This window comes from Castor canadensis, chromosome 18, assembly GCF_047511655.1.
Source record: "Castor canadensis chromosome 18, mCasCan1.hap1v2, whole genome shotgun sequence".
Classification (NCBI taxonomy): Eukaryota; Metazoa; Chordata; class Mammalia; order Rodentia; family Castoridae; genus Castor; species Castor canadensis.
The window spans coordinates 7509511-7534785 of NC_133403.1; the positions used below are offsets into that span (position 1 = coordinate 7509511).

Consider the following 25275-nt stretch of genomic DNA (forward strand, 5'->3'; position numbering starts at 1 on the left):
GATGGATTGGTACAGTTGAATGTGTATTTCTGAACACCTGGCCAGTCTACAGTTTCCCTGTAAACCTCAATTTGACTTCCACTTTGTAACCTCAACAACCAACACACTAGTGCTGAATTCTTTACTGCAATAACTGTTTTTTGTTTGTTTCTTTTTTCAAAAAAATGAGGAGTCTCTTTATGATCAGGATCCAGCCTTAACCAAACTGAGACATACTATACAGTGTCAAGTCCATGTATTATCTGCTGTTTCATAGGCAGGCTTGTGCTAACATTCTCTTGAACCACAACCCCACCTCACACCCATCAGATCACACTTGGGTCTCTTCTGTATACATGAGCTTCATCTCATTTCCTTGTATAGGTAACCATGAACACCTTTGTCCTGAGGAGTATTACAGGGCCAGGAATTTGCGTGGGAAAAGAAACAGGATTCTGTACTTGTTGGTGACATTACAATAATTATTTTCTTATTTCAAAACATGTCATCCACTTTACTAGCAGATGAGCATTGTGGTGCACTTGGAAATGTTCCATTTGTTCCCTTGTCAGTCCTTTCCAGGAATCCCTGATAAGAGGGTCACTGATGACCCTTCATCTGCTTAATCCTTTACCTTCTGATCCCTCAAAAGAACACAGAATTTCAGTCTCTGATATTGATCATGACCCTTTTTGAGTGGCTGCTAGAGAGTTACTGCAGTAGCCTACCTCTGGACACTCTAGAAAAGTTCATTTATCATTACCTCATCAGTGTCCGGCAACTCTGATTTCTTAAGTCCTTTTGCATGCGCCAGTTGGCAAGTGCTGTATTCCAGGTGCTGTTCTGCAGGAATAATTCCCGCTATGGATCACAGTCCTCACCACTATAAAGAGTTCAGCTGAGACCTGGGAATAGTTATGATTTGATGATTGCTAGTGAGGTGATTTCAGATTAGAAATCTCCTGGATCCTTAGCAGTGCCCTTTCACCCCAGAGCCCTGGGTAGACATAAACGGGAGGTTACAGATCTTGGTTGAGGTATGATTGGGTCTTTATTGAGGTAATTATTCTGAAGGAAAATGTGAGAACCAGTTAGATTGAGATTTCCTGATGGTGGGTTCATGAGGGTAGCATATAGTTCTATAAGTAAAATTGGTTAAGAAAAGCACTTTCAACATGAGATCCCAAGAAATGCTCACAGTAGCATCCTATGCTCCACTTGCTGCCAGGATACTCTATCACGTACAAAGAAGGCCTAAAGAAATTGAATATTAAATATGAAATTTTTAAAAATGAAGCAGAGTAGGATTTTTGATAGACAATCAGTATTTTATTGAGCAGTTATTGTGATCAGAGGGAAGGACTTGGAGTGCTAGGGATAGGAGATGGGGCACCTTCTGGGGACCTTCGGTGTCAGTCCCTGAGAGTGGGTTTAGCGATGGGTACCTAGGAACACTCGGAAGCAGACACGCTCTTCTCCACGGTTTTCCCTTGATGTGTGACCTGGCAGGTGACTGCTTTGAAACTTTTCCACTGGTCCGGTGTAACGGTCAGGTAGCTGCTGGCCACATACTTGCTGTTGGTCTGTTTGGAAGACTTGGTGGTCTCCACACCCTGAGTGACAGGATTTCCATCTGCCTTCCAGGCCACAGTCACATCACTGGGATAGAAGTCACTCATCAGACACACCAGTGTGGCCTTTTTGGTCTGGAGCTCCTCAGCAGAGGGTGGGAAGAGAGTGACTGCAGGGGCAACCGTTGGCTGACCTGCATTGTGAGAATGAAGAGTAAGTTAGAGACATGGTGTCCACCTTGGAGCCACTGAACTGTTCTGTGAGGAAGGATTTGGGTTATTGGGATCAATTTGGGCAATTTTAGAGTCATTTTTCTGTCAGCACCTACTAGGCAGAGTTAGGTTGTGGAACTCCTCCAAGTTCTCCCTGTGTGCCATGTATTTATGAGCCTGGACACAGAGCATCATCTCTCCTTGAACCTTCCTGGATGTTATCCTCTCACAAACATGTCTGATCCTCACACCTTTCACTCATCTGGACATCATTTCCAGACTATCTACAATTTGTCTTTCCTCTATTGTTTATACCTCTTGTGTGCACCCTATTATGGCCAATTCTGTTGTGTGTACTAGTGCATTATGTTGTAATGAAAGGAGCCTGTGTATATCAAATGTGCTTCTAATGAGCTGCTACAAAGTGGTCCTTACCTTTACCCATCATCGAAAGTCTTCCTTACCTGATCCTTCTCCTTCAGCAAAAGCAGTTTGTGAACCCTCTCCATAAGCCTGATCTCTAGGTTTCTGCTTTGCCACCTGGTTGTCAGTGATCACAAAAATGCGTGCTTTCTGATCTGTGTGTGTTTTAGAGAATTGAGAAGCCCCTTGCCCCACCATTTCTTTCAGTCACTCTTCTGATCTCTACAGATCATTCTCTTCTCTTATCCACTGAAAGTGTCCTGAGCCTTTGGTTGGATTCCTTCCCTGTCCATGATTGCAGATGGCAGCTTGGGGACCACTCTACCTCCTCACTTTTTTGCTACCCTTTTTCCTGTGCAAAAAGCCCATGGGAATTACTCTGACACTCTGATGTGTGGTCACCCTGCCTTACTTGTGATTGTTTTTGGTCTTTCTAAATTAATGCATTGTTACTTCATCTTTGTCCTGTATCTCTATTCTCCAGGACAGGCTCTCAATTTAACCTCTTAGGAATCCTAGCACACAGACATAACCTTAAGCTTAAAGAAGGAGGACAAAGCAGTGTACATTAGAGAGACCAATATGCCCAGAAAGAAAGATTACAGTCAGAAACAGAGAGTAGAGTCACAAAAAGTCATTTGCTTCAGTCTCCTGCCAGTAGAGTCAGAAGAGAAAGGGGTTTTGCTGACAAACTGAGACAAGCAAAAAGTGTTGCAAAAGGGAGGGAAGAATTCAGTCTGCCAAATAAAGATCCAGGGAGACTAAATGTATCCAGGCAGCTACAAGACATAGTACAAGAACAAAAACATCAAAACATTTTTCTCAAACCTGGGAATAACAGGAAAGAAGGGAACAGGATTCACTTACCTAGGACGGTCAGCTTGGTCCCTCCGCCGAATACCCAACACTGTGACACAGACTCATGCAAAAACCCCACTTCTCCCCTCCACCAGTCTTCACAGTCCCCAACTGCAGCGGTTCTGGAGGCAGCCCTGATGGTCCTGGGCAACCTGCGTGGCAAGAATGTGACCTCACTGAGGGATTACGAGTGCATTGTGACTTTCTTTGAAAGGTCTGCCTGTGTGGAAAATTGCCCCCCAAAATGTGAGTTGTTCCTTTACTTCATCTATGGATGAACTAGTTTACAGGAAATAGAGAAGCAGAGAGAAATGCTCTGTGAAAGCTTGAAGAAGCAGTTGACTCCACGGGAACCATAGCATATAAAAGGATTGCCACTTCTGCTCCTTGAGCTTTCCCCTTTCTAGTAAATGGGGGTGGGGGGAGTGTGAGCTGGAACTTAGATCTGTAAATTCCACAAGTCAACAATGCACCTATGTATCAACATTTCAAACATCATTCCATCTTTGTACACACAAAGTAATAATCCCTAAACACCTGCCTAAAAAACACTCTGCACTGATGTTTGGAGACATTTGATAGCAACTTACTAGTTTCTCATAAGTAGGAAATTTTCTCACTACATTTTTTTAAGTTTGAGGGGCTTTCTAGATATTTTTACTTCTTATTTTTCAGGATTGTCACTCAGCATTTAGAGATTGTAATACATGCTGTCTGAAAAAAAAGAACTTCTATTGGTGGGTGGGAGAAAATTTATGTTGTGATTGAATCAAATCCAACTAGTAAACTGAGTTTCTGAAGCTGGCTAATAAGGGAAAGGGATATTAGTAATTTTCATTCTCTTGAGTTTTTGTTCCCAATTCTTTAAAAAAAAACTTAAAGCCCAAGAATAAGTAGGTTTTGTTTCTGGTTAGTAGAATGAGATGGGGTGAATGTTATGATCACGCCAAGGACACCCAATGACAAAAGGCTCAAGGGTTGTCCCCTGCCCTTTGGGTTCCAGAATTCACATCCATTAAATGGAGTTGGACAGAGGTTGTTGAACATAAATTCCCAAATTTTCTATCTCAGCGGCTTCTGTTTGTTTTGGTTACTGTACTCAAGCTCCAATATATTTTTTCTCTCTATCCCACTGTTCAGAAACCTCCCTGGCTTGACAACTGCTGTGCTGGGATGGTTGGTCTGCCAAGGAGCTCTGTGAGAGCAGTTTTCATGTCTGTGATTAGCTAAAGATCATGGTGTTCACATGTTCTTCCTCTGTGGAAACAGAGATTTGATTAGGCCTTTGACCACTGAAGGCAGAAATTGCCTGTGACAGGAACTGAGTCTGACATTAGTCTGAGGTTCACACCAGGATTCAGATACACATGAGAGGATGTGAGCATGTGTATTTGGGGACTGGTACAGTTGAGTCTGTTTTTCTGTGCACCTGGTCAGCCTATAGATGTCCAGTAACCATCAATCTGAGTTCCATTTTGTAACCTCAACAACTATCAGAGTGCTGCTGAATGCTTCACTGACACAGCTTTTTTTCAGACAAATGCCAAGACTGTTTATGATCAGGCTCCAGCTTTAACTAACCTTAGACAGTGTCTACAGTTGCCTACAGCTATTAGGATCCATCATGTTTCAGTACCCAGGCTTGTGCTAGCTTTGGCCTGGACCACAACCTGAACACACAATAATCAGGTTGTCCATGGATCTCCTGTGTATGCACTGGTCTCATGTTATTTCCTTGCACAGGTTACCATGCACACCTTTGTCCTGAGGAGTAGTAAGAGGACCACTAAGTTGCTGTGGAAAACCAAAAGGATGCTGCTCTTGTTAGTGATATTATAATAACTGTTTTCTTACTGCGTGTCATCCATATTACTTAGCAGATGAGCATTGCGATAGATTTGAAAATGCCACTGTTTGTTCCACTCTCAGTCCTTTACAGAAGTCCCTGATAAGTGGATAGCCATTTGGTCCTTCATTTGATCATTCCTTTCCTTTCTGTTCCCCAATAAAGAACATAGCATTTCAACCTCTGATCCTTGACTTGGCCTTGGTTGAAGGGGCTGCTAGAAATTTCCTGCTAGCACCCCACAGCTGGATTCTTCATTTATCTTCATCTCATTTCAGAGTCTACCAACTATGTTTTTTTATATCCGTTTCCATTCAGCTGTTGGCAAGTTCTGCATCCCAGGTGCCATTCTGCAGGGACAACTTCCTGCTCTGGATCACAGTCCCCCCAAGTATAGAAAATTCAGCTGAGACCTTGTCAGGTCATGTTGATTTGACAATATGCTAATTACATGATCTCCCATTAGAATTTCCCTTGTTTCTCAGTATTGCTCTTTCAGCCTAGAGTCCTGAGTAGACATAAATAGGAGATTACAAATCTTGGTTGAGGTGTGATTGGGTCTTTATTGAGGTAATTATAATTGAGGAGAATGAGAGACCCTGTTGGATTCTGTTTTCTCTACTGGGGCTCATGAGGGTAATGTATACTTGATGAAAGTGAAACTAGTTAGGAAAAGCCCTTTCAACCACGATGTCCCAAGAGGTGCTCACAGTGGCAACCTATGCTCCACTGGCTGCCAGGATACCCTCCTTCCCAAAAGGAGGACTGAAGTCATAGAAAATATGAAATAAAAACAAATGAGGTACAGAAGTATTTATGATAAATAATCAGTATTTTATTGTGCATTCATCACATTCAGAGGGAAGTACCAGAAAAGCTTGGAGTATAAGAGCCACCTTCTGGGTATGTTCAGTGTCAGCCACTGAGCATGTGGTGAGTATTGGAGAGCTAGGAACACTCTGAAGTGGACACAGTCTTATCCACAGTATCCACAGTGCTCCCTTCAGTGTGACTTGGCAGGTCTCTAATTCCACTTCTGTGGGGCCAGGGTCAAGTATCTATTGGCCATGTACTTTTGTTGTTCTGTTTGTTGTAGGTCTTTCTAAATTTACTCATTGTCACTCCTTCATTGCTCTGTGTTCCTGTTCCCCATGAAATGGTGCTCAATTTAACCTCTTTTAAGCCCAGCATATATACAAGATGAAAGGGTGGGGACAGAGTAAAATACTTTTCAGAACCCAATATGCCCAAACTGAAAGACAGATAGACAGGAACATAGACATGTCAGTCTTAGTAGGTCACTGGGATCCATGCCTTGTCTTTGGGATTTTAAGAGAAGTTGTTTTGTTGACAACCTAATTAAGAAGGAGGGTCTGAAGAGGAAAGGCAGCCTACAACTTTCTGGTCAAAATCTAGTGAGAAATCATGGCCTCAGGCATTGTCAGGACACAGGAAAAGAACAAAAACAGTCAAAATTTGTTTTAAACTTTGGGGGAACAGGAGACAAGGGGTAAAGATTCATATACCTAGGATGGCCAGTTATTCCCTCTACCAAAGAGTCCACATTCAAAATCCCCTCACATCCACCCACCAGCAATCTCCCACAATCTCCAGCTTCCACTGTGCTGGAGGCAGCCCTGAGGGTCCTTCAAAAACCTGTATGGGAGAATATTGACCTCATTGAAATGTGGCCAGTATATGGTGACTTTCTGAGATGGGTCTGCCTGTCTTCACCAAAATGGCAACTATTCCTTTCCATCCTCTAGAACTACTTTGAAAAAAAAATAGAAGTGTAGAGAGAAGAGGTTAGTGACAACTTGGGAGGAAGTGGGCTGCATAAGAATCATTAAATGTCATTGAATTAGCAGCTTAATTCCTTAATCTCCAGCCTGGCTAATAACAAAGGGATTCATCTGGGAAACCAGATCTATAGATTCTGTCAGTTGAGAACACACATAGGTATCAAAATTTCAAACATCATTCCATATTTCTACAGAGTAATGAACAACCCAATATATCACTAGCCTGAAAAATACTGTGTACTCATGACATTTGTGGACATTTGATGGAAGGAATTTTCCTTGATTTGTCTTTAGGCTTGATATGAACTCTAAGTATATTTACTTCTTACTTTTCAGGATAGAACCTCAACATTTAGAGATGGTAAGACATCATATCTGGAGAAATATTTTAATGGTGTAAGACCAGAGATTCTCTGTTGATTGGATCCAAAACTCTGGTGACCTAGATATTGGAGGCTGGCTGATAAGAAAATGAGGCCATAAGTAATTATCTGTCTCTTGATTTATGTGTTCCCGTTTCTCAGTAGAAAAGAAACTTATACCAAAATGATGAGGAGATTTGTTTCTGGGTAGTAGATTGGGATTGGATAGACTTTGGGATTATCTAAAGGAAAGCCACAGAAATGAGGGTATCCGGGATCCTCCACTATTCCTTTGGGTCACAGATTCCATTCCATTAACTAAAGTCGACAGATATTTTAGGACATAAATTGTTTAATCTCTTCTCTAGCTGAAAGGCTTGTGCTTGGATTGTTGTGTATAGGTTCAAGCTCCATGTAATCTCTTTTTTGTCTGTGCTTATGAGACAGTTCTCTGGACTTGAAGGTGCTGTCCTCAGCTGGTTGGATCAAAAGGAGCTCTGCTGATGGAATCTGGGATGTCCCTAATGGTCTAGAGTATATGGTGTCCACAATCTCTGCCTACTGTGGACTAACAAAGTTGGGCAAAACTTGGGCCACAGATAGCAGACTTTTTCTGCATCAGTGAATGTGCTAATATGAGTTTGAATTGCACACCAGGAATTAGATGCTCTTGATAGGCATGGACACATGGAGTGTGGGCTGGTACATTTGTATCTCTTTTTTTTTCATGAACACCTGGTCATACTACAGTTTCCAACTGATTGTCATTCTTCCTTGATCTTTTATTATCTGACCCATACTCCAGCATTGACTTCAATACTGAAGCACCTTTTTTTTTTCAGATAAGACCAATGACTGATTATGACCAGGCTCTAGCTTTAACTAACCTTAGACACACTGTAATCAGTAGGGTTGACTTTAGTTGTCTAGGCACTTGATATTTCAGATCCCAGGCTTGTGCTAGAATTCACTTAGGCCACAACCTGACATCACAACCATTAGATCATGCATGATGCTCTTCTGTGTGTATGAGCCTCATCTCATTTTTTGCATAAGTGATCATGCGAAATTCAACAGGATTTTGAACTTGTAGTGATATTGTGACAACTATTTTCTTACTGAATAGCATGTCAGCTACTTCATTTAGCTGACAAGCATTATGATAGACTTGGAAATGTTACTGGTTGCTCCATTATCAGTCCTTTCTAGTACTCCTTGATAAGTGGATAGTCATTCAACGTCTACCTAGTTATTCCTTTCCCCCTGTTCCCTTCTAAAGAAGAGAGTTTCAAACTCTGGTCTTTGGTCATAGCATTGGCTAAAGGGCCTACTAGCAATTTCCTGCTCTCAGCACTTTGGTGGGCTCACTGGAACCCCTTCATTTCTAGCCATCTCTTAAGTCCTTTTGCATGCGCCAGTTGGCAAGTGCTGTATTCCAGGTGCTGTTCTGCAGGAATAATTCCCGCTATGGATCACAGTCCTCACCACTATAAAGAGTTCAGCTGAGACCTGGGAATAGTTATGATTTGATGATTGCTAGTGAGGTGATTTCAGATTAGAAATCTCCTGGATCCTTAGCAGTGCCCTTTCACCCCAGAGCCCTGGGTAGACATAAACGGGAGGTTACAGATCTTGGTTGAGGTATGATTGGGTCTTTATTGAGGTAATTATTCTGAAGGAAAATGTGAGAACCAGTTAGATTGAGATTTCCTGATGGTGGGTTCATGAGGGTAGCATATAGTTCTATAAGTAAAATTGGTTAAGAAAAGCACTTTCAACATGAGGTCCCAAGAAATGCTCACAGTAGCATCCTATGCTCCACTTGCTGCCAGGATACTCTATCACCTACAAAGAAGGCCTAAAGTAATTGAATATTAAATATGAAATTTTTAAAAATGAAGCAGAGTAGGATTTTTGATAGACAATCAGTATTTTATTGAGCAGTCATTGTGATCAGAGGGAAGGACTTGGAGTGCTAGGGATAGGAGATGGGGCACCTTCTGGGGACCTTCGGTGTCAGTCCCTGAGAGTGGGTTTAGCGATGGGTACCTAGGAACACTCGGAAGCAGACACGCTCTTCTCCACGGTTTTCCCTTGATGTGTGACCTGGCAGGTGACTGCTTTGAAACTTTTCCACTGGTCCGGTGTAACGGTCAGGTAGCTGCTGGCCACATATTTGCTGTTGGTCTGTTTGGAAGACTTGGTGGTCTCCACACCCTGAGTGACAGGATTTCCATCTGCCTTCCAGGCCACAGTCACATCACTGGGATAGAAGTCACTCATCAGACACACCAGTGTGGCCTTTTTGGTCTGGAGCTCCTCAGCAGAGGGTGGGAAGAGAGTGACTGCAGGGGCAACCGTTGGCTGACCTGCATTGTGAGAATGAAGAGTAAGTTAGAGACATGGTGTCCACCTTGGAGCCACTGAACTGTTCTGTGAGGAAGGATTTGGGTTATTGGGATCTAAGTTGCCCTTTTACCATCATTTTTCTGTCAGCACCTACTAGGCAGAGTTAGGTTGTGGAACTCCTCCAAGTAAATCGTGTACAATTTATGTATGAGCCACGACACAGAACATCATCTCTCCTGGATGTTATTCTTTCACAGACGTGTCTGATTTTCACATGTTTTGCTCATCTGGACATAATTTCCAGAATATCTACAATTTGTCTGCCCTCTGAATTGACTGTAACTCTTATGTGCTCCCTACTAGGGCCAATTCTGACATCTGTACTACTGCATTAGTTTTTAACTTAAGGAGACTGCACATACCACATGTGCTTCTGATGAGCTGCTTCATAGGGGTATTTGCCTTTATTTATCATAGCATAGATCTTCCTGGATTGTGCCTTCTCCTTCAGCAATAACAGGTTAGGGAGCCCTCTCCATAATCCTGATCTCTAGGATTTCTGCATTGCCACTTTCTCATCAGAAATCTCAGAGATTCATGCTTTCTGAGCTGTGTGTGCTGAGAATTAGGAGGACTCCTGCTCTAACATGTCCTTCAATTACCCTTCTGATCTCTTGTCTTTACCATGGGAAGTATCCTGACTCCCTGTTTTGTAGCCTTCCCTATCCATGGCTGCAAAAGTTGGCTTGAGGACCACTCTTCCTATCCCCTTTTTTCTTACCCTGGATCCAATGATCTAAAGCCAATGATAATCACTCTGATACTCTGATGATTGGTTTCCCAGCCCCAGTGGTGATTGCACTTGGTCATTCTAAATTTTTACATTAGTACTCCATAATTTCCTTTGTCCCAGTTCCCCATGAAATGAACTCTCAATTTAAATTCTTAGGAAGCCAAGAGGACAGACATAAACTGAAAGGAGGAGGAGGACATAGCAGTATAGGTTAGAGAGACCAACATGCCGTGCAGAAAGATAACAGACAGCAAAACAGAAAGTTGAGTCATAGTATTTGCTTCATACCCCTGCCTTTGGAATCAGAAGAGAAAGAGGTTTTTTTTACAAACTGAGGTTAGCGGGAAAGATCTGAAGAGGGAGGGAAGAATTCAGTGTGGCAAATAAAGATCTGGGGAGACTAAATGTACCCAAGCAGCTATAAGACACAGGACAAGAAGAAAAACAACAAATAATTTTCTCAAACCTGGGGGACATCAGGAAAGAAGGGGAAAGGATTCACTTACCTAGGACGGTCAGCTTGGTTCCTCCGCCGAACACAGCACACTATGACACAGACTAATGCAAAAACTCCTCACTTCTCCCCTTCAACAATCCCTCGCAGTCCCCAACTGCAGCTGTGCTGCAGCCACCCCTGATAGTCCTGTGCGACGTGCATGGCAAGGTGACCCCATTGAACCATAGTCAGTGAATGGTGACTTTCTTAAAAGAGGCTGCCTGTCTGGAAAATTGTCCCAGCAAAATGTCAACTGTTTCTTTCTATCATCTATATGGATGAACTACCTTGTAGGAAGTAGAGAAGCAGACAGAAGTGTTCTATGACAGCTTGGAGGGGCAGTTTACTCCTTGAGAACCATGACATGTAAAAGGATTGCCAGCTCTGCTCCTTCATTTTCCTCCAGGCCTGGAACTATGGGAGTGGTTTTGGCACCTGTATCTATATATTCCATAAGTCAATACCAAACCTAGGTATCAAAAATTCAAACATCATTTTCATGTTTTTACACACAAATAACAATATACAAACAACTCCGTACAAAACGCTGTGGTTCTGTGACATTTTTGGATATTTCCTGGCAACGTGAATATTTTCTCAAAGCAAGGAAATTTTTTGGATTTTTTTTAAGATTGGTTGAGCTTTCTGGGTACTTTTACTTCTTATTTTTCAGGATTGTCACTCAGCATTTAGATAGAAAATAAGATGCCTGAAAAAACTTCTAGTGGTGTATAGGAGGAGTTTTTATGATGTCATTGTACCAAGTCCAAGTGGTAAACTAAGTTTCAGAACCTGGTGACTAGGGAAATAGGGAGATTAGTAATTTTCCATCTTTTGATTTTTTGTTCATAATACTTTTTAGAAAAATAGTCTTAATGCAAAAGAATGAGCAGGTTTCTTTCCATTTAGCCGACTGTCATGGAGTGGATATTAAAACACACCAAGGAGAGTCATGAGAAGTAACTAGTGTCCTCCGCCCCTTCAGGTCCCAGATTTGCCTCCATTAAATGGATTCATAGAGATTTTTTTGAACATTAATTCCTCAAATTTTCTCTAGTACACAGGCTTGTATTTGTATTGGTGTGGCCCTACTCAAGCTCTAGTATAGTCTCCTTTTTGTCTACCGCAATGTTGAGTAACATCCTAGGCTTGACACATGCTCCACCGAGGAGCTCTGTTGAGACAGCTTTCATGTCTCTGATCAGATAGAGATCAGGATGTTCACATGTTCTGGACACTGTGGAAACAAAGTGTTGAAGAGATCTTGGACAATGGAAGGCACAACATGCCTGTGTATTAGAATGAGGCACACCAGGATTTAGATACACATAAGTGGATGTAAGCATCTGTATTGATGGATTGGTACAGTTGAATGTGTATTTCTGAACACCTGGCCAGTCTACAGTTTCCCTGTAAACCTCAATTTGACTTCCACTTTGTAACCTCAACAACCAACACACTAGTGCTGAATTCTTTACTGCAATAACTGTTTTTTGTTTGTTTCTTTTTTCAAAAAAATGAGGAGTCTCTTTATGATCAGGATCCAGCCTTAACCAAACTGAGACATACTATACAGTGTCAAGTCCATGTATTATCTGCTGTTTCATAGGCAGGCTTGTGCTAACATTCTCTTGAACCACAACCCCACCTCACACCCATCAGATCACACTTGGGTCTCTTCTGTATACATGAGCTTCATCTCATTTCCTTGTATAGGTAACCATGAACACCTTTGTCCTGAGGAGTATTACAGGGCCAGGAATTTGCGTGGGAAAAGAAACAGGATTCTGTACTTGTTGGTGACATTACAATAATTATTTTCTTATTTCAAAACATGTCATCCACTTTACTAGCAGATGAGCATTGTGGTGCACTTGGAAATGTTCCATTTGTTCCCTTGTCAGTCCTTTCCAGGAATCCCTGATAAGAGGGTCACTGATGACCCTTCATCTGCTTAATCCTTTACCTTCTGATCCCTCAAAAGAACACAGAATTTCAGTCTCTGATATTGATCATGACCCTTTTTGAGTGGCTGCTAGAGAGTTACTGCAGTAGCCTACCTCTGGACACTCTAGAAAAGTTCATTTATCATTACCTCATCAGTGTCCGGCAACTCTGATTTCTTAAGTCCTTTTGCATGCGCCAGTTGGCAAGTGCTGTATTCCAGGTGCTGTTCTGCAGGAATAATTCCCGCTATGGATCACAGTCCTCACCACTATAAAGAGTTCAGCTGAGACCTGGGAATAGTTATGATTTGATGATTGCTAGTGAGGTGATTTCAGATTAGAAATCTCCTGGATCCTTAGCAGTGCCCTTTCACCCCAGAGCCCTGGGTAGACATAAACGGGAGGTTACAGATCTTGGTTGAGGTATGATTGGGTCTTTATTGAGGTAATTATTCTGAAGGAAAATGTGAGAACCAGTTAGATTGAGATTTCCTGATGGTGGGTTCATGAGGGTAGCATATAGTTCTATAAGTAAAATTGGTTAAGAAAAGCACTTTCAACATGAGGTCCCAAGAAATGCTCACAGTAGCATCCTATGCTCCACTTGCTGCCAGGATACTCTATCACGTACAAAGAAGGCCTAAAGAAATTGAATATTAAATATGAAATTTTTAAAAATGAAGCAGAGTAGGATTTTTGATAGACAATCAGTATTTTATTGAGCAGTTATTGTGATCAGAGGGAAGGACTTGGAGTGCTAGGGATAGGAGATGGGGCACCTTCTGGGGACCTTCGGTGTCAGTCCCTGAGAGTGGGTTTAGCGATGGGTACCTAGGAACACTCGGAAGCAGACACGCTCTTCTCCACGGTTTTCCCTTGATGTGTGACCTGGCAGGTGACTGCTTTGAAACTTTTCCACTGGTCCGGTGTAACGGTCAGGTAGCTGCTGGCCACATACTTGCTGTTGGTCTGTTTGGAAGACTTGGTGGTCTCCACACCCTGAGTGACAGGATTTCCATCTGCCTTCCAGGCCACAGTCACATCACTGGGATAGAAGTCACTCATCAGACACACCAGTGTGGCCTTTTTGGTCTGGAGCTCCTCAGCAGAGGGTGGGAAGAGAGTGACTGCAGGGGCAACCGTTGGCTGACCTGCATTGTGAGAATGAAGAGTAAGTTAGAGACATGGTGTCCACCTTGGAGCCACTGAACTGTTCTGTGAGGAAGGATTTGGGTTATTGGGATCAATTTGGGCAATTTTAGAGTCATTTTTCTGTCAGCACCTACTAGGCAGAGTTAGGTTGTGGAACTCCTCCAAGTTCTCCCTGTGTGCCATGTATTTATGAGCCTGGACACAGAGCATCATCTCTCCTTGAACCTTCCTGGATGTTATCCTCTCACAAACATGTCTGATCCTCACACCTTTCACTCATCTGGACATCATTTCCAGACTATCTACAATTTGTCTTTCCTCTATTGTTTATACCTCTTGTGTGCACCCTATTATGGCCAATTCTGTTGTGTGTACTAGTGCATTATGTTGTAATGAAAGGAGCCTGTGTATATCAAATGTGCTTCTAATGAGCTGCTACAAAGTGGTCCTTACCTTTACCCATCATCGAAAGTCTTCCTTACCTGATCCTTCTCCTTCAGCAAAAGCAGTTTGTGAACCCTCTCCATAAGCCTGATCTCTAGGTTTCTGCTTTGCCACCTGGTTGTCAGTGATCACAAAAATGCGTGCTTTCTGATCTGTGTGTGTTTTAGAGAATTGAGAAGCCCCTTGCCCCACCATTTCTTTCAGTCACTCTTCTGATCTCTACAGATCATTCTCTTCTCTTATCCACTGAAAGTGTCCTGAGCCTTTGGTTGGATTCCTTCCCTGTCCATGATTGCAGATGGCAGCTTGGGGACCACTCTACCTCCTCACTTTTTTGCTACCCTTTTTCCTGTGCAAAAAGCCCATGGGAATTACTCTGACACTCTGATGTGTGGTCACCCTGCCTTACTTGTGATTGTTTTTGGTCTTTCTAAATTAATGCATTGTTACTTCATCTTTGTCCTGTATCTCTATTCTCCAGGACAGGCTCTCAATTTAACCTCTTAGGAATCCTAGCACACAGACATAACCTTAAGCTTAAAGAAGGAGGACAAAGCAGTGTACATTAGAGAGACCAATATGCCCAGAAAGAAAGATTACAGTCAGAAACAGAGAGTAGAGTCACAAAAAGTCATTTGCTTCAGTCTCCTGCCAGTAGAGTCAGAAGAGAAAGGGGTTTTGCTGACAAACTGAGACAAGCAAAAAGTGTTGCAAAAGGGAGGGAAGAATTCAGTCTGCCAAATAAAGATCCAGGGAGACTAAATGTATCCAGGCAGCTACAAGACATAGTACAAGAACAAAAACATCAAAACATTTTTCTCAAACCTGGGAATAACAGGAAAGAAGGGAACAGGATTCACTTACCTAGGACGGTCAGCTTGGTCCCTCCGCCGAATACCCAACACTGTGACACAGACTCATGCAAAAACCCCACTTCTCCCCTCCACCAGTCTTCACAGTCCCCAACTGCAGCGGTTCTGGAGGCAGCCCTGATGGTCCTGGGCAACCTGCGTGGCAAGAATGTGACCTCACTGAGGGATTACGAGTGCATTGTGACTTTCTTTGAAAGGTCTGCCTGTGTGGAAAATTGCCCCCCAAAATGTGAGTTGTTCCTTTACTTCATCTATGGATGAACTAGTTTACAGGAAATAGAGAAGCAGAGAGAAATGCTCTGTGAAAGCTTGAAGAAGCAGTTGACTCCACGGGAACCATAGCATATAAAAGGATTGCCACTTCTGCTCCTTGAGCTTTCCCCTTTCTAGTAAATGGGGGTGGGGGGAGTGTGAGCTGGAACTTAGATCTGTAAATTCCACAAGTCAACAATGCACCTATGTATCAACATTTCAAACATCATTCCATCTTTGTACACACAAAGTAATAATCCCTAAACACCTGCCTAAAAAACACTCTGCACTGATGTTTGGAGACATTTGATAGCAACTTACTAGTTTCTCATAAGTAGGAAATTTTCTCACTACATTTTTTTAAGTTTGAGGGGCTTTCTAGATATTTTTACTTCTTATTTTTCAGGATTGTCACTCAGCATTTAGAGATTGTAATACATGCTGTCTGAAAAAAAAGAACTTCTATTGGTGGGTGGGAGAAAATTTATGTTGTGATTGAATCAAATCCAACTAGTAAACTGAGTTTCTGAAGCTGGCTAATAAGGGAAAGGGATATTAGTAATTTTCATTCTCTTGAGTTTTTGTTCCCAATTCTTTAAAAAAAAACTTAAAGCCCAAGAATAAGTAGGTTTTGTTTCTGGTTAGTAGAATGAGATGGGGTGAATGTTATGATCACGCCAAGGACACCCAATGACAAAAGGCTCAAGGGTTGTCCCCTGCCCTTTGGGTTCCAGAATTCACATCCATTAAATGGAGTTGGACAGAGGTTGTTGAACATAAATTCCCAAATTTTCTATCTCAGCGGCTTCTGTTTGTTTTGGTTACTGTACTCAAGCTCCAATATATTTTTTCTCTCTATCCCACTGTTCAGAAACCTCCCTGGCTTGACAACTGCTGTGCTGGGATGGTTGGTCTGCCAAGGAGCTCTGTGAGAGCAGTTTTCATGTCTGTGATTAGCTAAAGATCATGGTGTTCACATGTTCTTCCTCTGTGGAAACAGAGATTTGATTAGGCCTTTGACCACTGAAGGCAGAAATTGCCTGTGACAGGAACTGAGTCTGACATTAGTCTGAGGTTCACACCAGGATTCAGATACACATGAGAGGATGTGAGCATGTGTATTTGGGGACTGGTACAGTTGAGTCTGTTTTTCTGTGCACCTGGTCAGCCTATAGATGTCCAGTAACCATCAATCTGAGTTCCATTTTGTAACCTCAACAACTATCAGAGTGCTGCTGAATGCTTCACTGACACAGCTTTTTTTCAGACAAATGCCAAGACTGTTTATGATCAGGCTCCAGCTTTAACTAACCTTAGACAGTGTCTACAGTTGCCTACAGCTATTAGGATCCATCATGTTTCAGTACCCAGGCTTGTGCTAGCTTTGGCCTGGACCACAACCTGAACACACAATAATCAGGTTGTCCATGGATCTCCTGTGTATGCACTGGTCTCATGTTATTTCCTTGCACAGGTTACCATGCACACCTTTGTCCTGAGGAGTAGTAAGAGGACCACTAAGTTGCTGTGGAAAACCAAAAGGATGCTGCTCTTGTTAGTGATATTATAATAACTGTTTTCTTACTGCGTGTCATCCATATTACTTAGCAGATGAGCATTGCGATAGATTTGAAAATGCCACTGTTTGTTCCACTCTCAGTCCTTTACAGAAGTCCCTGATAAGTGGATAGCCATTTGGTCCTTCATTTGATCATTCCTTTCCTTTCTGTTCCCCAATAAAGAACATAGCATTTCAACCTCTGATCCTTGACTTGGCCTTGGTTGAAGGGGCTGCTAGAAATTTCCTGCTAGCACCCCACAGCTGGATTCTTCATTTATCTTCATCTCATTTCAGAGTCTACCAACTATGTTTTTTTATATCCGTTTCCATTCAGCTGTTGGCAAGTTCTGCATCCCAGGTGCCATTCTGCAGGGACAACTTCCTGCTCTGGATCACAGTCCCCCCAAGTATAGAAAATTCAGCTGAGACCTTGTCAGGTCATGTTGATTTGACAATATGCTAATTACATGATCTCCCATTAGAATTTCCCTTGTTTCTCAGTATTGCTCTTTCAGCCTAGAGTCCTGAGTAGACATAAATAGGAGATTACAAATCTTGGTTGAGGTGTGATTGGGTCTTTATTGAGGTAATTATAATTGAGGAGAATGAGAGACCCTGTTGGATTCTGTTTTCTCTACTGGGGCTCATGAGGGTAATGTATACTTGATGAAAGTGAAACTAGTTAGGAAAAGCCCTTTCAACCACGATGTCCCAAGAGGTGCTCACAGTGGCAACCTATGCTCCACTGGCTGCCAGGATACCCTCCTTCCCAAAAGGAGGACTGAAGTCATAGAAAATATGAAATAAAAACAAATGAGGTACAGAAGTATTTATGATAAATAATCAGTATTTTATTGTGCATTCATCACATTCAGAGGGAAGTACCAGAAAAGCTTGGAGTATAAGAGCCACCTTCTGGGTATGTTCAGTGTCAGCCACTGAGCATGTGGTGAGTATTGGAGAGCTAGGAACACTCTGAAGTGGACACAGTCTTATCCACAGTATCCACAGTGCTCCCTTCAGTGTGACTTGGCAGGTCTCTAATTCCACTTCTGTGGGGCCAGGGTCAAGTATCTATTGGCCATGTACTTTTGTTGTTCTGTTTGTTGTAGGTCTTTCTAAATTTACTCATTGTCACTCCTTCATTGCTCTGTGTTCCTGTTCCCCATGAAATGGTGCTCAATTTAACCTCTTTTAAGCCCAGCATATATACAAGATGAAAGGGTGGGGACAGAGTAAAATACTTTTCAGAACCCAATATGCCCAAACTGAAAGACAGATAGACAGGAACATAGACATGTCAGTCTTAGTAGGTCACTGGGATCCATGCCTTGTCTTTGGGATTTTAAGAGAAGTTGTTTTGTTGACAACCTAATTAAGAAGGAGGGTCTGAAGAGGAAAGGCAGCCTACAACTTTCTGGTCAAAATCTAGTGAGAAATCATGGCCTCAGGCATTGTCAGGACACAGGAAAAGAACAAAAACAGTCAAAATTTGTTTTAAACTTTGGGGGAACAGGAGACAAGGGGTAAAGATTCATATACCTAGGATGGCCAGTTATTCCCTCTACCAAAGAGTCCACATTCAAAATCCCCTCACATCCACCCACCAGCAATCTCCCACAATCTCCAGCTTCCACTGTGCTGGAGGCAGCCCTGAGGGTCCTTCAAAAACCTGTATGGGAGAATATTGACCTCATTGAAATGTGGCCAGTATATGGTGACTTTCTGAGATGGGTCTGCCTGTCTTCACCAAAATGGCAACTATTCCTTTCCATCCTCTAGAACTACTTTGAAAAAAAAATAGAAGTGTAGAGAGAAGAGGTTAGTGACAACTTGGGAGGAAGTGGGCTGCATAAGAATCATTAAATGTCATTGAATTAGCAGCTTAATTCCTTAATCTCCAGCCTGGCTAATAACAAAGGGATTCATCTGGGAAACCAGATCTATAGATTCTGTCAGTTGAGAACACACATAGGTATCAAAATTTCAAACATCATTCCATATTTCTACAGAGTAATGAACAACCCAATATATCACTAGCCTGAAAAATACTGTGTACTCATGACATTTGTGGACATTTGATGGAAGGAATTTTCCTTGATTTGTCTTTAGGCTTGATATGAACTCTAAGTATATTTACTTCTTACTTTTCAGGATAGAACCTCAACATTTAGAGATGGTAAGACATCATATCTGGAGAAATATTTTAATGGTGTAAGACCAGAGATTCTCTGTTGATTGGATCCAAAACTCTGGTGACCTAGATATTGGAGGCTGGCTGATAAGAAAATGAGGCCATAAGTAATTATCTGTCTCTTGATTTATGTGTTCCCGTTTCTCAGTAGAAAAGAAACTTATACCAAAATGATGAGGAGATTTGTTTCTGGGTAGTAGATTGGGATTGGATAGACTTTGGGATTATCTAAAGGAAAGCCACAGAAATGAGGGTATCCGGGATCCTCCACTATTCCTTTGGGTCACAGATTCCATTCCATTAACTAAAGTCGACAGATATTTTAGGACATAAATTGTTTAATCTCTTCTCTAGCTGAAAGGCTTGTGCTTGGATTGTTGTGTATAGGTTCAAGCTCCATGTAATCTCTTTTTTGTCTGTGCTTATGAGACAGTTCTCTGGACTTGAAGGTGCTGTCCTCAGCTGGTTGGATCAAAAGGAGCTCTGCTGATGGAATCTGGGATGTCCCTAATGGTCTAGAGTATATGGTGTCCACAATCTCTGCCTACTGTGGACTAACAAAGTTGGGCAAAACTTGGGCCACAGATAGCAGACTTTTTCTGCATCAGTGAATGTGCTAATATGAGTTTGAATTGCACACCAGGAATTAGATGCTCTTGATAGGCATGGACACATGGAGTGTGGGCTGGTACATTTGTATCTCTTTTTTTTTCATGAACACCTGGTCATACTACAGTTTCCAACTGATTGTCATTCTTCCTTGATCTTTTATTATCTGACCCATACTCCAGCATTGACTTCAATACTGAAGCACCTTTTTTTTTTCAGATAAGACCAATGACTGATTATGACCAGGCTCTAGCTTTAACTAACCTTAGACACACTGTAATCAGTAGGGTTGACTTTAGTTGTCTAGGCACTTGATATTTCAGATCCCAGGCTTGTGCTAGAATTCACTTAGGCCACAACCTGACATCACAACCATTAGATCATGCATGATGCTCTTCTGTGTGTATGAGCCTCATCTCATTTTTTGCATAAGTGATCATGCGAAATTCAACAGGATTTTGAACTTGTAGTGATATTGTGACAACTATTTTCTTACTGAATAGCATGTCAGCTACTTCATTTAGCTGACAAGCATTATGATAGACTTGGAAATGTTACTGGTTGCTCCATTATCAGTCCTTTCTAGTACTCCTTGATAAGTGGATAGTCATTCAACGTCTACCTAGTTATTCCTTTCCCCCTGTTCCCTTCTAAAGAAGAGAGTTTCAAACTCTGGTCTTTGGTCATAGCATTGGCTAAAGGGCCTACTAGCAATTTCCTGCTCTCAGCACTTTGGTGGGCTCACTGGAACCCCTTCATTTCTAGCCATCTCTTAAGTCCTTTTGCATGCGCCAGTTGGCAAGTGCTGTATTCCAGGTGCTGTTCTGCAGGAATAATTCCCGCTATGGATCACAGTCCTCACCACTATAAAGAGTTCAGCTGAGACCTGGGAATAGTTATGATTTGATGATTGCTAGTGAGGTGATTTCAGATTAGAAATCTCCTGGATCCTTAGCAGTGCCCTTTCACCCCAGAGCCCTGGGTAGACATAAACGGGAGGTTACAGATCTTGGTTGAGGTATGATTGGGTCTTTATTGAGGTAATTATTCTGAAGGAAAATGTGAGAACCAGTTAGATTGAGATTTCCTGATGGTGGGTTCATGAGGGTAGCATATAGTTCTATAAGTAAAATTGGTTAAGAAAAGCACTTTCAACATGAGGTCCCAAGAAATGCTCACAGTAGCATCCTATGCTCCACTTGCTGCCAGGATACTCTATCACCTACAAAGAAGGCCTAAAGTAATTGAATATTAAATATGAAATTTTTAAAAATGAAGCAGAGTAGGATTTTTGATAGACAATCAGTATTTTATTGAGCAGTCATTGTGATCAGAGGGAAGGACTTGGAGTGCTAGGGATAGGAGATGGGGCACCTTCTGGGGACCTTCGGTGTCAGTCCCTGAGAGTGGGTTTAGCGATGGGTACCTAGGAACACTCGGAAGCAGACACGCTCTTCTCCACGGTTTTCCCTTGATGTGTGACCTGGCAGGTGACTGCTTTGAAACTTTTCCACTGGTCCGGTGTAACGGTCAGGTAGCTGCTGGCCACATATTTGCTGTTGGTCTGTTTGGAAGACTTGGTGGTCTCCACACCCTGAGTGACAGGATTTCCATCTGCCTTCCAGGCCACAGTCACATCACTGGGATAGAAGTCACTCATCAGACACACCAGTGTGGCCTTTTTGGTCTGGAGCTCCTCAGCAGAGGGTGGGAAGAGAGTGACTGCAGGGGCAACCGTTGGCTGACCTGCATTGTGAGAATGAAGAGTAAGTTAGAGACATGGTGTCCACCTTGGAGCCACTGAACTGTTCTGTGAGGAAGGATTTGGGTTATTGGGATCTAAGTTGCCCTTTTACCATCATTTTTCTGTCAGCACCTACTAGGCAGAGTTAGGTTGTGGAACTCCTCCAAGTAAATCGTGTACAATTTATGTATGAGCCACGACACAGAACATCATCTCTCCTGGATGTTATTCTTTCACAGACGTGTCTGATTTTCACATGTTTTGCTCATCTGGACATAATTTCCAGAATATCTACAATTTGTCTGCCCTCTGAATTGACTGTAACTCTTATGTGCTCCCTACTAGGGCCAATTCTGACATCTGTACTACTGCATTAGTTTTTAACTTAAGGAGACTGCACATACCACATGTGCTTCTGATGAGCTGCTTCATAGGGGTATTTGCCTTTATTTATCATAGCATAGATCTTCCTGGATTGTGCCTTCTCCTTCAGCAATAACAGGTTAGGGAGCCCTCTCCATAATCCTGATCTCTAGGATTTCTGCATTGCCACTTTCTCATCAGAAATCTCAGAGATTCATGCTTTCTGAGCTGTGTGTGCTGAGAATTAGGAGGACTCCTGCTCTAACATGTCCTTCAATTACCCTTCTGATCTCTTGTCTTTACCATGGGAAGTATCCTGACTCCCTGTTTTGTAGCCTTCCCTATCCATGGCTGCAAAAGTTGGCTTGAGGACCACTCTTCCTATCCCCTTTTTTCTTACCCTGGATCCAATGATCTAAAGCCAATGATAATCACTCTGATACTCTGATGATTGGTTTCCCAGCCCCAGTGGTGATTGCACTTGGTCATTCTAAATTTTTACATTAGTACTCCATAATTTCCTTTGTCCCAGTTCCCCATGAAATGAACTCTCAATTTAAATTCTTAGGAAGCCAAGAGGACAGACATAAACTGAAAGGAGGAGGAGGACATAGCAGTATAGGTTAGAGAGACCAACATGCCGTGCAGAAAGATAACAGACAGCAAAACAGAAAGTTGAGTCATAGTATTTGCTTCATACCCCTGCCTTTGGAATCAGAAGAGAAAGAGGTTTTTTTTACAAACTGAGGTTAGCGGGAAAGATCTGAAGAGGGAGGGAAGAATTCAGTGTGGCAAATAAAGATCTGGGGAGACTAAATGTACCCAAGCAGCTATAAGACACAGGACAAGAAGAAAAACAACAAATAATTTTCTCAAACCTGGGGGACATCAGGAAAGAAGGGGAAAGGATTCACTTACCTAGGACGGTCAGCTTGGTTCCTCCGCCGAACACAGCACACTATGACACAGACTAATGCAAAAACTCCTCACTTCTCCCCTTCAACAATCCCTCGCAGTCCCCAACTGCAGCTGTGCTGCAGCCACCCCTGATAGTCCTGTGCGACGTGCATGGCAAGGTGACCCCATTGAACCATAGTCAGTGAATGGTGACTTTCTTAAAAGAGGCTGCCTGTCTGGAAAATTGTCCCAGCAAAATGTCAACTGTTTCTTTCTATCATCTATATGGATGAACTACCTTGTAGGAAGTAGAGAAGCAGACAGAAGTGTTCTATGACAGCTTGGAGGGGCAGTTTACTCCTTGAGAACCATGACATGTAAAAGGATTGCCAGCTCTGCTCCTTCATTTTCCTCCAGGCCTGGAACTATGGGAGTGGTTTTGGCACCTGTATCTATATATTCCATAAGTCAATACCAAACCTAGGTATCAAAAATTCAAACATCATTTTCATGTTTTTACACACAAATAACAATATACAAACAACTCCGTACAAAACGCTGTGGTTCTGTGACATTTTTGGATATTTCCTGGCAACGTGAATATTTTCTCAAAGCAAGGAAATTTTTTGGATTTTTTTTAAGATTGGTTGAGCTTTCTGGGTACTTTTACTTCTTATTTTTCAGGATTGTCACTCAGCATTTAGATAGAAAATAAGATGCCTGAAAAAACTTCTAGTGGTGTATAGGAGGAGTTTTTATGATGTCATTGTACCAAGTCCAAGTGGTAAACTAAGTTTCAGAACCTGGTGACTAGGGAAATAGGGAGATTAGTAATTTTCCATCTTTTGATTTTTTGTTCATAATACTTTTTAGAAAAATAGTCTTAATGCAAAAGAATGAGCAGGTTTCTTTCCATTTAGCCGACTGTCATGGAGTGGATATTAAAACACACCAAGGAGAGTCATGAGAAGTAACTAGTGTCCTCCGCCCCTTCAGGTCCCAGATTTGCCTCCATTAAATGGATTCATAGAGATTTTTTTGAACATTAATTCCTCAAATTTTCTCTAGTACACAGGCTTGTATTTGTATTGGTGTGGCCCTACTCAAGCTCTAGTATAGTCTCCTTTTTGTCTACCGCAATGTTGAGTAACATCCTAGGCTTGACACATGCTCCACCGAGGAGCTCTGTTGAGACAGCTTTCATGTCTCTGATCAGATAGAGATCAGGATGTTCACATGTTCTGGACACTGTGGAAACAAAGTGTTGAAGAGATCTTGGACAATGGAAGGCACAACATGCCTGTGTATTAGAATGAGGCACACCAGGATTTAGATACACATAAGTGGATGTAAGCATCTGTATTGATGGATTGGTACAGTTGAATGTGTATTTCTGAACACCTGGCCAGTCTACAGTTTCCCTGTAAACCTCAATTTGACTTCCACTTTGTAACCTCAACAACCAACACACTAGTGCTGAATTCTTTACTGCAATAACTGTTTTTTGTTTGTTTCTTTTTTCAAAAAAATGAGGAGTCTCTTTATGATCAGGATCCAGCCTTAACCAAACTGAGACATACTATACAGTGTCAAGTCCATGTATTATCTGCTGTTTCATAGGCAGGCTTGTGCTAACATTCTCTTGAACCACAACCCCACCTCACACCCATCAGATCACACTTGGGTCTCTTCTGTATACATGAGCTTCATCTCATTTCCTTGTATAGGTAACCATGAACACCTTTGTCCTGAGGAGTATTACAGGGCCAGGAATTTGCGTGGGAAAAGAAACAGGATTCTGTACTTGTTGGTGACATTACAATAATTATTTTCTTATTTCAAAACATGTCATCCACTTTACTAGCAGATGAGCATTGTGGTGCACTTGGAAATGTTCCATTTGTTCCCTTGTCAGTCCTTTCCAGGAATCCCTGATAAGAGGGTCACTGATGACCCTTCATCTGCTTAATCCTTTACCTTCTGATCCCTCAAAAGAACACAGAATTTCAGTCTCTGATATTGATCATGACCCTTTTTGAGTGGCTGCTAGAGAGTTACTGCAGTAGCCTACCTCTGGACACTCTAGAAAAGTTCATTTATCATTACCTCATCAGTGTCCGGCAACTCTGATTTCTTAAGTCCTTTTGCATGCGCCAGTTGGCAAGTGCTGTATTCCAGGTGCTGTTCTGCAGGAATAATTCCCGCTATGGATCACAGTCCTCACCACTATAAAGAGTTCAGCTGAGACCTGGGAATAGTTATGATTTGATGATTGCTAGTGAGGTGATTTCAGATTAGAAATCTCCTGGATCCTTAGCAGTGCCCTTTCACCCCAGAGCCCTGGGTAGACATAAACGGGAGGTTACAGATCTTGGTTGAGGTATGATTGGGTCTTTATTGAGGTAATTATTCTGAAGGAAAATGTGAGAACCAGTTAGATTGAGATTTCCTGATGGTGGGTTCATGAGGGTAGCATATAGTTCTATAAGTAAAATTGGTTAAGAAAAGCACTTTCAACATGAGGTCCCAAGAAATGCTCACAGTAGCAT

The 25275-nt window shown here is 42.1% G+C and overlaps 1 protein-coding gene, 2 pseudogenes and 3 gene segments (V, D, J or C); all 6 read right to left on the minus strand.

The window, feature by feature from the left end:
* Positions 1–25275, minus strand: part of LOC109700162 (immunoglobulin lambda-1 light chain-like) — a 310825-nt gene that overhangs the window by 11385 nt on the left and 274165 nt on the right. The window lies entirely within an intron of this gene.
* Positions 1–25275, minus strand: part of LOC109700167 (immunoglobulin lambda variable 8-61-like) — a 356654-nt gene that overhangs the window by 3089 nt on the left and 328290 nt on the right.
* Positions 1287–4912, minus strand: LOC141418901 (immunoglobulin lambda constant 3-like). The segment is given in 3 exon segments: positions 1287–1744; positions 3054–3220; positions 4899–4912. Coding segments are annotated over 3 exon segments (501 nt in total).
* On the minus strand, positions 8966–12831 carry LOC141418902 (immunoglobulin lambda constant 3-like; annotated as a pseudogene).
* LOC141418853 (immunoglobulin lambda constant 3-like) lies at positions 13332–15372 on the minus strand. The segment is given in 3 exon segments: positions 13332–13789; positions 15099–15241; positions 15353–15372. Coding segments are annotated over 3 exon segments (468 nt in total).
* On the minus strand, positions 21011–24876 carry LOC141418903 (immunoglobulin lambda constant 3-like; annotated as a pseudogene).